At 48.4% G+C, this 11,919-nt stretch overlaps 1 protein-coding gene across 1 annotated transcript in view; it reads right to left on the reverse strand.

Annotated features, from left to right (window-relative positions):
- Window positions 1–9,470, reverse strand: part of NR5A1 (nuclear receptor subfamily 5 group A member 1) — a 48,912-nt gene extending 39,442 nt beyond the window's left edge. The window contains exons 1-2 of the mRNA XM_082208946.1: window positions 9,220–9,470; window positions 3,714–3,855 (exon numbers count right to left, since the gene is read on the reverse strand). Of these exons, the coding sequence (XP_082065072.1) occupies window positions 3,714–3,855; window positions 9,220–9,324 (247 nt within the window). The 5' untranslated portion in view covers window positions 9,325–9,470. The remainder of the gene's footprint in view (window positions 1–3,713; window positions 3,856–9,219) is intronic.
- Window positions 9,471–11,919: the final 2,449 nt, after the last annotated feature.

Genomic DNA, 11,919 nt, shown 5'->3' on the forward strand with positions numbered 1-11,919 from the left:
TCAGCAGTTTTAGGAAGTTCCAGGCAGCTGTAAAAGTTATAAACAGTTCCATGAAGCTTTAAAAAGTGCTCATAGTTATGAGTAGTAACTTTACATATACAATGTTTCCAACTTTTCATTTCAGGGCAAGCTTTTTCCATAACTGAGAATAATTAGTCCCTTTTTCAGTGTTTTTAAGCAAAAGTGCATCCCTTTATGATACAGGAAATTGTTACACCCCTACTGCCCACATAAACACACAGACACCCCTTCTTGGCACTGCCTGCTTTCATCCACATGCCTTGGGATATGTGTGGAGGGTGCTTCTGAGCATGTACAAAGTACCCCACATACAAGAAAACCCTATCTCCACCGGCTTATCACACAGCTCACCCATGAGCGTGCCTGAGTCTGGATGGGCAACTGGAGAGGGTGAGGGGTGTGTAGAAAAACAGTCACCCTTCACCAAATTTGAAAATTGCAATGGATAGAGGAGGGAAGGGATTAGATGTTAATTATACTCTATATTGCTTAATGTAGGTTATCAATGGATCTATGGAACCCCCTCAAAAAGATATGGGAACTAGATATTTGCACACAAATTATTCCCAAGGATGGGAATAAAATTTGGGGATCACAGCCCTTAAAAATCTGCTTCCAGATTTCTTTGGGAAAATTCCTTGAAATTATTGCACAGATCTTATTGCACTCCTTTGCAAATGTCAAAAGTATTTCCTTCTTTATCACCTACTATTTGGAGGGACTGCAATAAACTTCGTACATATTACCATTTACTGTAATTTGGTGCAAGATTTTTGGAATTTATTCTTGACATGAATGATAAATATTGCTAAAGAAACTATTGTTCGTTGCCCAAAATTAATGTTACTGAATATTTTTGATGATGCAAATGTAAATGTATTGTCAAAAGAAGTGGTCTTATATATGACCTTGGCCGCATGAATAAGACAGTTTGAGCATATAATCCCAACTGTGGCTCAACTGGCTGCCACTTAGTTTTCAGGCCCAGTTCAGTGCTGGATTTGACCTACAAAGCCTTAAATGGCGCAGGAGCACAACTCGTCAAGGACCACGTCTGTCCACAAGCTCTGAGACCCTTCTTCACGTGGCCCCTCCACGAGAGGTCCAGAGGGCGGCAAGATGAGAAGGGGCCTTTCCTGTGTTGGCTCCCCACTTATGGGACGCTCTCCCCATGGGGGGGGGGCTAGCCTGGTGCCATCTCTACATATCTTTAAGTGCCAGGCAAAAACATTCCTCTTCAGCCAGATTTTAGATATGCTGTAAGCCGCCCAAAGTGGCTGGGGAAGCCAAACCAGGTGGGGTGAGGTATAATCATCACCTGTGGCCTTTTAAGCTGTGGGGAGATATTGTTTTTTAACTGTTACTAAGGAATGTGTTTTTTGAGATTTTATATTGCAAAGCGCCCTGTGACCCTCGGAAGAAGGGCAGCCTAGAAATGTAATTAATTTATTAACTAATATTAATAATAATTGCAACTCAGTGGGAAACAGCCCAAAATCTTACACTGGACGCTTTGTACCGCACTACTCTGGGATACAGCTTTAATGGAGAGAAACGCACATATTTGAGATTTTTACAATGAGTAGAACCTCCGGACACTTTATATGATTTGGCATTGCTTTATGACATAGGCAACAGAACCACCCTCTTCAAGACGATCCTCCCGGCAAGCCTGGCAACTATGGAACTAGCCTTCATGATCTGATAAAACTGGTAGCCTTTACTTGGGGTTTCTTGAAAGGGTTCCCCAGGGGTCATCTAGTCCAACCCCTGGAATCACAACTACGGAACCCCTGACAGGTGGCTCTCCAGCCTCCGAGGAAGCAGAGACCACCACCTCCCGCGAGAGACCCTTCCACCCTCGAACAGCTTTGGCCGTCCTGCTGCTGAGTCTGAATGAACCTCCTGCCTTGTCGCTTGAAGCCATGAGTTCGGGTCCTGCCCTCCGGAGCAGGAAAAAACAAGCATGGTCCATTTTCCATGCGACAGCCCTTTAGGTATTTGAAGATGGCTCTCACGTGATCTTTCTGTGTGTTTATTTTTATCCTGTTTTTATTATTTGAAACCCCAATTGGTTCCCGGAGACACGTGTCCTTCCAGACCTAGACTACTCTGCTGTGGAGCAGCCTCCCCCGGGACCCGCGCCCAGCCTCGCCCCCTCCTTTCCACCCCATGGAGGAATTTGCTTTCACTTTATGTCGCTCAGAGCCTCCGCCCCATCCTGCTCCCCAGGCTGCCGCTGCAGGCAGCCCTCCGCTCTGCTCTCCGAGGCAGAAAAGTCCCCGAACGTGACAGCAAACCCGCAGCGGAAACGGAGCTGGGAAGTCGGGTTTTAAACTGGGAGTACCAGCAAATAGTGTGCATTGAATCGATACTGAGGCTTTTTAATCGCTAGGCTCTAAATGGGAAATATACCAGTCTTCAGACCACTCAGTGGAAACAGAGCTGGAAAGTCGGCCTTTAAAAGCAATATAAAAATAAATGCGGGGGTTTTTTCAGGACTTCTCCAGCAAAGCGCGCCGAGCATCAGGAATTGGGCCTGGGCAATGAGACGTGGGGAGGGACTCCTCCTGTCAGATTTAATTGTCGCCCTATTGCTAGCCCTTTCTCAAAGAGTCAGCGTTATGACGCGGGAGGAGCGCAAAACGCTCCTTGGACATAAGAGCGTCAGAAGACACTGCGCAGGCATTTTGCCTCAAGAACATAAGGGGAGCCCAAGGGGGGGGTCCAGCCCCGCATCCTGTTCTCACAGTGGCCACCCAGATACCCCCACGGGAAACACGCGAGCAGGACCTGAGCACGTCTGAAAGCATCGCTGCCATTGCTAGCCTTATAATCCTGCATGAATTCGTCCCGCCCTCTTTTAAAGCCTTCCAGGTTGGTTACTGAGGAACCACAAGAATACTGTCCTCATTATCCGACTTTCCCAGTGATAACGGCCTTAGGCTCAAATGGAACACGGAATTAATAGCAATAAGGATATTGTGGCTTGCAACTGAGCTTGACAGCATAGGCAGAAAAATTCCCCGGCTCCTTTGCATTTTACAGGGTCTCACTTCCAAGAGTCCTTGCAGGGTAAGGTCCCTGCCCCTCTTCTAGAGACCCACACGGGACACATGGAAACCCAGCAGAAGGAGAAGGGGGGATTACTAGGGGACGGGGTGGGTAGAGGGGGAAGAGGCTAAATATATAAAGGAAGCAGATCTAGAACATCTCAAAAAGCCTCTTTTAAACCTCCTGGCACTGTTGTTTGGGTGGACGCTGTGCGTGGAGGCGCGCTCTTTTCAAAAACGCGCCTCCTGGCCAGGGAAGGTGTTGCATTCTCACGACCTAGGCACGAAATGCATGTATACCTATATGTTTTGCTTCCTCGTCCCCTCAGAGGTAGAAAAGCAACGGGGGTTAAGAGGGGGAACGAGGAAGAAAACTGGCCGGTAGGGGTCACGTCGCCAGTCCTTCCACGCACTCCCCCCCCCCACGTCAAGTCCCACGTCCCCACGTCCTGTTTGGACCGGAGCGAAAGCCCTCCTGGCCGCGGTTAGCTCGGAGGCAGCAGCATCCAGGACACAGGCTGGATGTCAGGATCTCTCCCCGCCCGCTTGGCAGAAGGCGCTTTCGCACCTACGGTACCTTCCGTGTCGCAAAGACTCGCCCCCCTCCCGCCCGCCCAAGACTCTGCCCGCGGAAGTCACCTTCGAGTTTCATGCCCACCACGAGGCACTTCTGGAAGCGGCAATAGGGACACCTCTTGCGCTGCGTCTTGTCGATCTTGCAGTTCTGGTTCTCCGTACACGTGTAGTGCTTGCTGTTCTGCACGGTTCTCTTGAAGAAGCCCTGAGGGTAAGATGAGCGGGGGGGGGAGTGTGAGAAGTTCAAGGCGCGAAGAATTCCCCACAAACGGGGGTCACAGGTGGATCCCACACCCCTCGCCTTGCAAGCCCCGCCCTGCCCAAAGCAGCTGTCCCTTGGGAGGAGGATTCAAACGTGCGCTCTGAGTATGCCCAGTGGAACATTCTGTGTCCTTTTAAAGGTGTTTCTGCGAGGGGAGTTCTTTGCTTGTTAGTTTATGTTTTATTATGTGTTTGTTCTCTCATTTTGTATTTTTTCTGTTGTGAACGGCCCTGGGATCTTTGGATGAAGAGCACTATACAAATTTAATAAATAATTCTGCTGCTTCTGGGTTTAAATAGCTAGCTCTGCTCCTTGTCTCAAAACCCAGTTCCCTCTGGCGCTCTTTGGGACACAAGGGGGGGCAACTGGGAAAGCGGCAGGGTGGAGTCGGGAGACCTGAATGCGTGTGAGAGTGTACCCCAGGACACGTGTACCATGTGCATTATGATCATCAACTCTGCTCTGGGAAGGGCGACTGAAACCATTTCTGCATCCTTTATCTGAGGGACTGTTCAAGGAACAGCAACACTGCAAAGGGGAGACCGACCTGACCCCATCCGTGGGCCAATCGCGGAGCAACTGCTCCAACACTTGCTTTCCTCTGCCTTCCTCGTTGTTTATTTCTTTTGTGCCATGTCTCTCTAATGGTGAGTCTGTCGGCATAGACTGTTTTTGTCTTTACAGTGGTACCTCAGGTTAAGTACTTAATTCGATCCGGAGGTCCGTTCTTAACCTGAAACTGTTCTTAACCTGAGATACCATTTTAGGCTGCCGGAGTACGATTTCTGTTCTCATCCTGAAGCAAAGTTCTTAACCTGAAGCACTATTTCTGGGTTAGCGGCGTCTGTAACCTGAAGCGTATGTAACCTGAGGTACCACTGTACTTTATACTTTTGGGCCCTTTGTAATATGATAGTGATACTGTTCATAATCATAAATCCATTTAATTTCCCTCTGATTTCACACTTAACGTCCTCTCTGTCTTTCAATGGTTTTATCTGTGTGCTGCCTTTCCAAAGTTAAAACCATAATTCAAGGCAGCTTACAACATGTAAAAACAACAACACAATTACAAACATTACAAAAGTAGTCGTAAACAATAAACAACAATCTCTAAACAATACCACAACCCAAGAGTCATGTCCCCATATGCATCCGATGAAGAAGATTATACCATGTTAACTTAGCAGTTCAGGAAAATGGAAATCTGCCTCATACCTAGGCAGAACTTTGGTTCACCTGGCTCAACGCTACCTGTATGGACTGGCAGCAGAGCTCACGGGGTTTTGGCAGGGGACGTTCCCAAGCTACTGGGGATCGAACGTGTGCCTTTTAAAATAAAATAATAGCTTCCATGTTTGGATGTTTGCTTATTATAAAGTACCTGTTCTAAATTATCACAGTTTGGAACTACATGCAGAAGACCACACATCGCACCGGGAGTGAAAGTAATAATATAATATAATATAATATAATATAATATAATATAATATAATATAATATAATATAATATAATATAATATAATATAATATAATATAATATAATATATAATATAATATATAATATAATATAATATAATATAATATAATATAATATAATATAATATAATATAATATAATATAATATAATATAATATAATATAATATAATATAATATAATATAATATAATATAATATAATATAATATAATATAATATAATATAATATAATATAATATAATATAATATAATATAATATAATATAATATAATATAATATAATATAATATAATATAATATAATATAATATAATATAATATAATATAATATAATATAATATAATTTCAGTTTCAGGGCTGAGGGGGGGCAATAACCGCGGCACCCCGGACCCCAGCACTTGATAGCAAAGGGTACGACTCCCATCACCCCTAACCAGTCCGGTGGCCATGCTGGCTGGAGCAGAGGAGAACTGGGGGGCAGGGATCCCTTTGGGGACCACAGCTCCAATAACAATTAGCGTCTAATCAATCTGTCCTATTCTGGCCCCCACTCTGAGGTCCAACTTTGGGGGCCTTCTGGCGGTTCCCTCCCTGCGAGAAGCGAAGCTACAGGGAACCAGGCAGAGGGCCTTCTCGGTGGTGGCGCCCGCCCTGTGGAACACCCTCCCATCAGGAGATGAGTAATTATATAACATTTAGGAAACATCTGAAGGCAGCCCTGTATAGGGAAGCTCTATAAGGTGTAATGTTTTACTGTGCTTTACTATGTGTTTATATATACTGGAAGCCACTCACAGAATGGCTAGGGTAATCCAATTAAATGGGCTGTGTAAAAATAATTTATTATTATTATTATTATTATTAGTCCATCACCACCGCCACATAAGGAGGAGAATCACATTATATTGCTATTATTTAAAATAAAGCACATTTCAGCGACTCATTTTGCCTTGTGAACTTCTGCAAGCCGCCGGTGACGTCACAACCTCAGGCAATTAAATAAAAAGATCTTCGACTCAGAATAAGGTGGGCGGCTCAGCTCCGGGGATGAATCCCTAGAAGAGGCGGCCTCACCCTGGGGAAAGGGAGCCTCAAGAGCGCGCCTCTTCTCAGAAGGCAAGACGCGCACGGTTCCCCGGTTGGCTCCACCGCCCCGGCCCCCTCGCTTCAGCCCCGGCACCTGCCTGCAGATACCCCATGCCCTGCCATATTCTGCCTCCTGGAATCCAACCTTCAGCCAGGATGTTAAACTGCAAGAACCACGGGGGGGGGGGGAGAGCAGTGCCGGCTTCCCACACAATTGTTAATTCTGAATTTCAGATTGCTGTAAGCCGCCCTGGGACCTACTGGTGAAGAGGGATCAATACATTTAATAATCCTAATTATAATTCTGGAGTGTAAGTGAAGCAATACACTTTTTCCCAGGCAGAGACTGAGAGAGGGTGGCAGACGTTTCTTAAGGCTAGAGTCTCTCTCAGGACCTAACTGGCAACCGCAAGGCGCTTAGGGCATTGCCAGTCCCCCAGGGAAAGCGCATCTCCCTTTCGCTGGTGGTGAGGGTGGGGGCGGCCGGGCCTTCAAGCTGGAGCTTGCCGATTTCCCCCCCCCAGACACACATGATGCGGGGGGGGGACCTCCAGAAGCTTGAAGAGACTCCATGGGGCCTTGCCTTCCTTTGCGGGGGCCTCACGACAAATGTGACAGACATACCCGGAGACGCATCCTGGCAAACCGAGGCTCCCGTCTCTGGGCCTCTCCCTCCCCCACCTTCCTCGGTCCCACCATTAAGGCAGGAATCTCAAAAGCACCGTCTCAAAACAAGCAAGCAAGCAAAAACACCGTTAGAGACAGCAAGGGAGGACGCGGGAACTGGAAAGAAACTAAACCGAACTGAACGAAGGAAAACAGAAGAACGTCAGGCAAATAAATAAATCCACAAAGCAGAAAAATGTCCAAGAACAGACATTTAAGGGGATGGCGTTGCTGGGTGTCATCATCCGGCAGGGGACTGGGGGGCAATATTCAATATTCGCCTCACCCCACCCCCACCCCAATTTCTCCTTAACCCTTCCCGCACCCGCCGCTTGCAAAGCGGCCCTTCCCAGCAGGGGCCCCGCCGAGCACCGTCCTCTGGCGGCCTCCGGAGACCCCTCTCCGTTCCTGGAGAGAAGGACGGAGCGGGCCAGCCGGGTCTGGTCCTGAGCACCGCCGGGCCTTTTGCACAGAGGGGCCGAGAGCAGCGCTCCGGGGCTCCATTCGGTTCCCCCCGCTCGGCTCCAGGGAAAGAGGCGCGCAGGGTCCTCGCGCGTCTTTCGCGCAGCCATATATTTCTCCGAGCCTAAAAACCTACCAATTTCTTGGAAAATAATTGCCCCTTCACATCCACACCCTGACGTCCATACGCTGCTCACCGGAAAGTGTCCCCAGATCCACAACCGCCAAACGCGCCCCTAGGTCCAGTTTTCGGTAGGCACTTAATAATATTAACTGCTAAGACTTGCGGTTTCCCAAAAGACGAATTTCCTTCTCTGAATCACATTTTGAGAACTCCAGACCGGGATGTATTTCCCAGGACACATTTCCTGATCGAGTCGCCCTCAAATCAGTCGATTTCGTTTATTCCGGAAGCATTTTATTCATTCTCAGAAAAGATTTCCAAAGAATTCCTACCGCGCATTTTTCGAAAAGAGTTTTAGGGACGAAAAGGCCGCGCAGGGGAAGCATTTGCCCCCCGGCCCCCACCCCCTCCCCGGAACAGACTTAGGGAACCTATCGCTCCTGAACGGGAGTGGCATTAAATCGGCGGTGCATGCGATTTTTTGCCCCGGATCACGGACTCCTTAAAACTCGCCATCCGTAAAATCGGGGTTCGAGGAGAAGTGATAAACATTCGCAGTCCTCTAAAATATCACAAATGATCGGGGGGGGGGGAAACCCCAAAGGAACTGAGGCCGTATTGTGGGTTCTACAGGGCGAGCGCTGTGGGGCTGCGCGACAGAGATGGGCCCCAGAAAATTAAGACGAGTGAAGCTTCTACAGGTCGAAACATGTACCGGGATTTTCAACGGAATATGGTAAAGTTCTGGGATTAATTAAATACTGTTCGGAAGCTCTGGGTAATCCAGAGTTCGATGAGGATGGCTTGGTGCTTAAGAAAAATACGTTTAACAATATTTTTGGAGCTACTTTAATCAATATAATTATTTGCGTCTATTTTGCTCATATTAGTAGCATGGCTTAATTTTAATGATTAGCTTTAATAATAATGAAGCAGTTACCACTATTTCATATAACAATGAAGCAGTGATAGCGATAATAATTCAAATTTTGTTTGCGTCCTAATTATTTTCTTTTCAATCCTGTTCTCGCCGTTTTGCCCTGCAAATATTTGTAAACCCCGTCCCTAGCCGAGAGATGAACCTCTTTTGAATACGCGCGTCCAGCGTCATGTATTAAAATACGCCACCATAATTTTCTGCACCGACGGTTTTGCTCCGGGGTGTTTTAGGGCGCTGCAGTTAAGACGCCCAGGGCGATATCCAATTTTCAATGCGGCATTTATTATGATAATCCCACCCGGGGGGGTCATTATTCAGTCGGCGGGTGGAGCGGAGTTCGTTGGGGAAGGGGGAGCCTGCAAATTTTTAAAAGATGGGCATCCGCCCCCACAAGCCGACCCTGCTGCCCTGAAACATGTTTGGGGGTCCAAATTTGGGGGTCCCTGATCTCAAAGCTCTCCTCTCCTTCCTAAGAAGACGACCCCTAAACCCCTTTCTCGGCTGCGGGAGGCAGTCCCGAGCGGGTCGCTGTCCCTCGACGGCCGGCCCTTACCTTGCAACTCTCGCAGGTGAGCAGCCCGTAGTGATAGCCGGATACCTTGTCCCCGCAGACTGGGCAAAGCTCGTCCAGATCATCGTCGTAGGTGTAATCCATCATCTCTGGGAAAGTAGGAGAGCCGGGCAGCGTCTGAGCCTCAACCGGCGGAGATGGCGGCGGCGGGACCCGGACCTAAGGGAAGACTGGCAGCGGGACCGACCGAGCGACCGATGGGCACGGGAGGGCAGCCGCCTATGGAGCTGGGCGAGGAAGACTGTGCTTGCCCAGTCTCCTCCGCCGCCTCTTGAGGCTTGGGGGGTGGAGGTGGGGTGGGGGTGGGCGGGAGTAAGAAGCGCCCAGCCGGGGAAGGAGGGCGCTGAGGAGTGGAGAGTTAGGGCTCCACTATACCCGCGGGGTGGGGCGTCGGGAGTCAGAACCCCCACCCACCCAGTGGGGGCAGGGCTTCCCCCCACCGCGGCCTTTGAGCAGATCTCCGCTTGCCCCGCCTCCCCGCGCAGCCCGAAGACGAAACGTCCCGTCCTCATCAGCCCAACTCGGGACTGGCTTCCATGGACTTGTGGCCCCGACGGGGCGCACCGGCTACTCAGGAGCAGCGGCAGAGGCAAAAGGGCTGCACTGGCTCCCAGGACGTTTCCGAGCACAATCCAAAGTGTTGGTGTTGAGCTTTAAAGCCCTAAACGGCCTCAGTCCAGTATCCCTGAAGGAGCGTCTCCACTCCCATTGTTCAGCCCGGACACTGAGGTCCAGCTCTGAGGGCCTTCTGGCGGTTCCCTCATTGCGAGAAGCAAAGTTACAGGGAACCAGGCAGAGGGACTTCTTGGTGGTGGCGCCTTCCCTGTGGAACGCCCTCCCACCAGATGTCAAGGAAATAAACAACTACCAGACTTTTAGAAGACATCTGAAGGCAGCCCTGTCTAGGGAAGCTTTGAATGTTTAATATACTATTGTATTTTAATATTTTGTTGGAAGCCTCCCAACAAAATTGTTGCTGTTGTTGTTGCAGTTGCTGTTGCTGTTACTACTATTATTATTATTACTATTACTACTACTACTACTATTACAAGAAGGGAAGAAAGGACTGAGAAGGACAAAGCGCGTGCGGAAGGGCACTTGGGGGCTGGTTTTCCCCCACCCACCCCACTCGGGAGTAGTTGCCACAGGACACCCCCCCCATCCCTCCTTCCCTAGCAAAGCTCTCCCCCCCCCACGCAGCCCCCGCACAGCTAGAGCCCCGCTGCTGTCCTGGTCCCCCCCCCTCCAGACTGAAGCGACCGAACTCTGTGCTCCACGGGGGAGGGGGCATGGGGGTATTCAGCGGCCTTCTCCTCTTGGGGAGTCTCCCTCCGGGTTTGTTTTCCCTCACCCTGGAGGGTTGGGTGGGTGCACGCGCGCGTGACGTCGACCGGGCCTCCCCAGCGGCGCGCTTCGCTCCTCACGGTCAGCCCGGGGAACTGGCCAGCAGCCCCAAAGCGCGCAGACTGCGGCGCCGCGGAGATTGAGCCGGGCCGGTTCGCCTCGGCCAAGAGAATTCCTGGGTTTCAGGGGAGTCCAGGACCGAGCAAAAGACACCGAGCCAGTCACTGCTGCTTAATATGAGATTGGGGGAGAGAGGAGGGAAAATTAAACCCACCCACCCCCCATTTAAAAAGTGTAATTCATCCTTTCGGAGGGACTTGATAAAATGTTTCGGATTTTTTTCCCAGAAAAGACTCGTTAGCATCTTTTCTTTGCCTGAAAGAGAACAGGCGTCAGCCGGAGAACTTCGTGCCTCCACCGCCGGTGGAAATAAAACGGGGGCGGCGGTTTTTATGTGTTTTCCCCGCGCCCAGCCTCAAGTGCCGTTTTTATTTTCTTCCAGCCGCTCAGCAAATCACGCTCCAAATTACAGTATTAGAGATTTGGGTAATTCGGAAGGCGGGGAGAAATATCAATGTTACTGTTATACCATAACATTATATACTTAAATATACTATATTACAATTCATAGCATGCTTGCAATACATTATCAATTATAATGTTAACATAAATTACAATGTATGATAATTATGTAATAATATATTGAGGGCAGAAGACATAAATATTATAGTTGTTATGCAATATTGTGTTATATAATTTATAACACACTTTGTAAGATATCATAGTAATGTTAATACAAAAAATATCATAAAATATTTATATATTACTATTATTATTATATATTCAGGGGGTACATTAAAATTATTGTTGTTATACTATGTTTGTATACTATACATTTTATATAATATTATAATTTGTACTTTAACATTATAAACGGTAATTATGATAAAATATTGTAATGTATTAATTTTATTATTGTGTAATAATAATATGGTAAGCCACCGGCGCGTTATGCTCTCGAGCAGCAGCCGCAGCACACGCGCATCGCTAATAGATGCATTAAACATGATCATCATAACATAAAGAAGCGCAGGAAGACGGAGGGTCGGCGCGGCAGGGGCGGAGGAACGCGCCAAACAAACGTCCCATAGCGAGCCTGAAAAAGGATTCCGAACCACCTTCAAACGAGGGGATGAGCAATTTAAAATAACGTGTTCCTAGCATTTTGCCTTTTTTAACGCGGTGATGGGGAAATCCATGCAACAAAAGAGAGCGGCCAGCGCAGCCCCTCTTTCTGCAGCGGTTCTCCCTTTTACACAAGAGTATTTCCCCCAACCA

Source organism: Podarcis vaucheri, assembly GCF_965113315.1.
Source record: "Podarcis vaucheri genome assembly, chromosome: Z".
NCBI lineage: Eukaryota > Metazoa > Chordata > Lepidosauria > Squamata > Lacertidae > Podarcis > Podarcis vaucheri.